Genomic DNA, 3,003 nt, shown 5'->3' with positions numbered 1-3,003 from the left:
TGATTCAATGCCAAATACAAACCACAAACGTTGCAAACATATCCCACAGGCCTTAGCGAGACAAAACGCATTTTAGGCTTTTTATTCAGAATGAATAATTTGATTTTATTTAGTGAATTGGATGTACTTGAATCGCAATGCGCTTATTTTTATCAAATGAATGAAACTGAACAGAAAAAGAAACTAATGAGCAGCACTGTCATTTTTTCCCCTGCACACAGTATTTTTGGAGCGGCCTCTGGCCATACGTCCATTGCAATCCCTAGGGATTTGACCCTATGACGCACGTGTGTATTTGGGAAGCTCTAGCTGGATAAAAACGATGATATTTAGTGCAACTGTAAAAAAGACTTTCCAAAAATTTAGGGGTACATTCCATGAATACAAACCTATTTTCTAGTCACCTTCTCCTCCGTTTTCCCGCCTCTCAGATGAACTAACAAGACATGTGTTTGAATCTATACGTCCAAAATTCCAGCTTAGATGAATGTCAACCAACTAAATCGTAGAAGCCAGAATTAGCTAGACCTATCAAAATAAAACTCGATAATCCATCACAATTTTATGCAATCGATAATGCATTATTGTGATAATGCACCATTTTGTCTTATTTTCTACATTTTTTTTTCACACTGTGTTGTATGAATTGAAACTATATAATCTGTATTGTACTTTTAAAAATAGAGTCTTTTTTGACTAAAAGTAATAGAACAATGGCTTATGTTTTTTTTTTTTCCAACTTAACGTATTTTGTCTCTGATTTGCTGGCCTATGTCAGCCACCTTGTGTAATTATTTTTAGACATAGCTATTAAAAGAATTCGTGATGATAAGACTAAACGAATAACGTGTTTCATCATTTTTCCAAAACCGAACACACGAATAAAGTGAATGAATTTTGATTCTAGCGTGAAATATTTCTTAAACGTTCTTCATCTTTATTACAGAAATACACATTTATTTACAAAAGTAGCAAAAAATAAGAATGCATTTCGACACAGGATACATTTGCCTTCATTTTAAAAAAAATGTGTCATCAATAAATAAATAGAAACTCGTACTAAAACTTTGTATTTTGCACAGGATTCGAACTAGAGGCTTCATTCCCCATCTTCTCATCGACAGTCCTCGCGATGCAATTTCACTTTCTCCAAGAAAGCTATGCACAACTGAGTCTTAAAAAAATAAAATAAAAAAAAAAAACATGCATATGCACACATTTCCAACATTCGTCGTCAATAATAACACTCGCGAGGAAGTCCGTTTGCAACAATTCGCTGTCCGTGGCCTTCTCTCGATAATAGCCATGACCTCTGTTGGAACATTTGCAGTTTCCCCCAAGATTAAGAAGGAATCTAGCATTGTGTCGGCGTATTGGTCCTCGAGTTTTCCCAGCTCTTGGCTTTCACCTGCGAATAACAGCATGATTTAGGCGGGACATTATATTTACAGTAACCTATTTGTTTAAAAAAAATGTTATCCATTTTGGAAAATATGTGCTACAATAGGCCGTACTTATAGTAAACAATTCGGTTGCATTACATGCAACAGCCGTTTAACAACATCTCAACTTTTTTAGACTTACGCTATATTTTTGGACCAAACTTAATTGTTGATTTGGCGTTATTACTATATCTAAAGAGAGAGAGAGTGTGTAAAAATAAAGCCATGCTGATAGTAAACAAATCCAGGCGATCTGAAATACATGCAACAGCTGTTGGTTTTACAACTCGAGGCTGAACGTGTAGAATGAAGTAGTTGTTTACAATATTACATCATTAAAGACGAGGGATATTGTGAAAGCGTACCATGTGAAAACTAAAAAACTTTTCCCTGTACACTAGTGAGATGCAGACATGGACCAAGCGCCCTCCATCCTCCAAACCGAGAACGCGTAGCTCAAACGTTCGTGAGCAACATAACTACAACTTGCCATCTTGGAGTCCAGCTCGTCACTCTGTAGAACCTGACAGAGAAAATCGATGTACCTGGCGGCGAGTTTTAGCGTCTGTATTTTGCTCAGTTTATCGGAGGGTAAAGTGGGGATGATTTTGCGCAAAGCCGCGAACGCTTCGTTGAGCGACTGCGTCCTCTGTCGCTCGCGTACGTTCGCCATAACGCGCTGCGTCTGCAGCTCCTCAAAAGACTGAGGGCTGTTGCTGCTGTTGCTTGACTTTTTCCCCCTTTTCCCAAGGGTCGAGCTGTCGGAATCCTCCCCGTTTTTCCTGCTCGAGCGTCTTTTCCTTCCGGACCTCTTCGGTGGCCTGTCGGGCTCTCCGTCGCTGTTGCTGAGGCTGTCCGCGGGAGACACGGGGGAGCTGGAGGAGTCTCTCGCGGGCTCTTCGGGCATCTCGTTCAAGTCTGCTGAAAGCGCGTCCGAACAACGACGTTATTCCCTCATGAGGGTGAAATACAATTCCAAGTGTGCGTTTCTTATTCTGGAGCAAATAACTAGGTATCCGGAATTCCAAGCAACTTTGAGTTAGGTTGAAAGGAAAAAGTTGGGGAGCTCTTATAGTCTGCTAAAGTGTTTGTGAGAAGAGAGATGATTGGCCAAGAAGGCTTAAGACGTGAGAAGGAGGGTGGGGGAAACTTTTCTTTTAAACTCGAGATATTTTCCTTGACAAGTCTGACAGTTCTTTTGTGAACAGAAAAAAATAGCGATTGCATGCTCAACTAACTGAAAGGATTCGTTGTGCTTTCATTAGATTTTAATGTAGAGTCAATACATTTTAGAATCAAGTCGGCATTTCCCGTGTAATTGGAACCTATTTAATTCGGTCATTTGTTATTTCATAGGCTATTTCATCACATGAACGTATTCTTTTAGAAGAAGGAGTCACAATAGTCACAGCAACAGTTCGTCTCTGCAACGAAAAAAAAAAAAAAAAACATACAAAAATTTCTAATTACACATGCCTGAAGACGTGTTTGAAGAAAAGTATAAACGCAACGCAATAACTAGGTCTGCCAGGTTCAGCTTGATTTGTGTTTAGAAATTAAT

At 39.1% G+C, this 3,003-nt stretch overlaps 1 protein-coding gene across 2 annotated transcripts; it reads right to left on the bottom strand.

The window, feature by feature from the left end:
• Positions 1 to 907: 907 nt before the first annotated feature.
• On the bottom strand, positions 908 to 2,521 carry twist1b (twist family bHLH transcription factor 1b). Of its 2 annotated transcripts, none has more exons than XM_051130581.1 (2): positions 1,933 to 2,521; positions 908 to 1,408 (listed from the first exon to the last, which is right to left on the bottom strand). In XM_051130581.1, exons 1-2 carry the CDS (start codon positions 2,347 to 2,349, stop codon positions 1,355 to 1,357), a joined length of 471 nt encoding a protein of 156 aa, XP_050986538.1. In that variant the 5' UTR covers positions 2,350 to 2,521; the 3' UTR covers positions 908 to 1,354. The 2 variants fall into 2 exon arrangements, with proteins under 2 accessions (XP_050986538.1, XP_050986537.1); XM_051130580.1 differs by having other exon boundaries at positions 909 to 1,408; positions 1,808 to 2,521.
• Positions 2,522 to 3,003: the final 482 nt, after the last annotated feature.

Source organism: Labeo rohita, chromosome 16 (assembly GCF_022985175.1).
Source record: "Labeo rohita strain BAU-BD-2019 chromosome 16, IGBB_LRoh.1.0, whole genome shotgun sequence".
NCBI lineage: Eukaryota > Metazoa > Chordata > Actinopteri > Cypriniformes > Cyprinidae > Labeo > Labeo rohita.
This window is presented reverse-complemented; position numbering and strand designations above follow the sequence as displayed.

Coding starts and splice junctions, on each gene's coding strand:
- twist1b (XM_051130580.1), bottom strand. CDS start 2,349: ATGCCCGAAGAGCCCGCGAGAGACTCCTCCAGCTCCCCCGTGTCTCCC.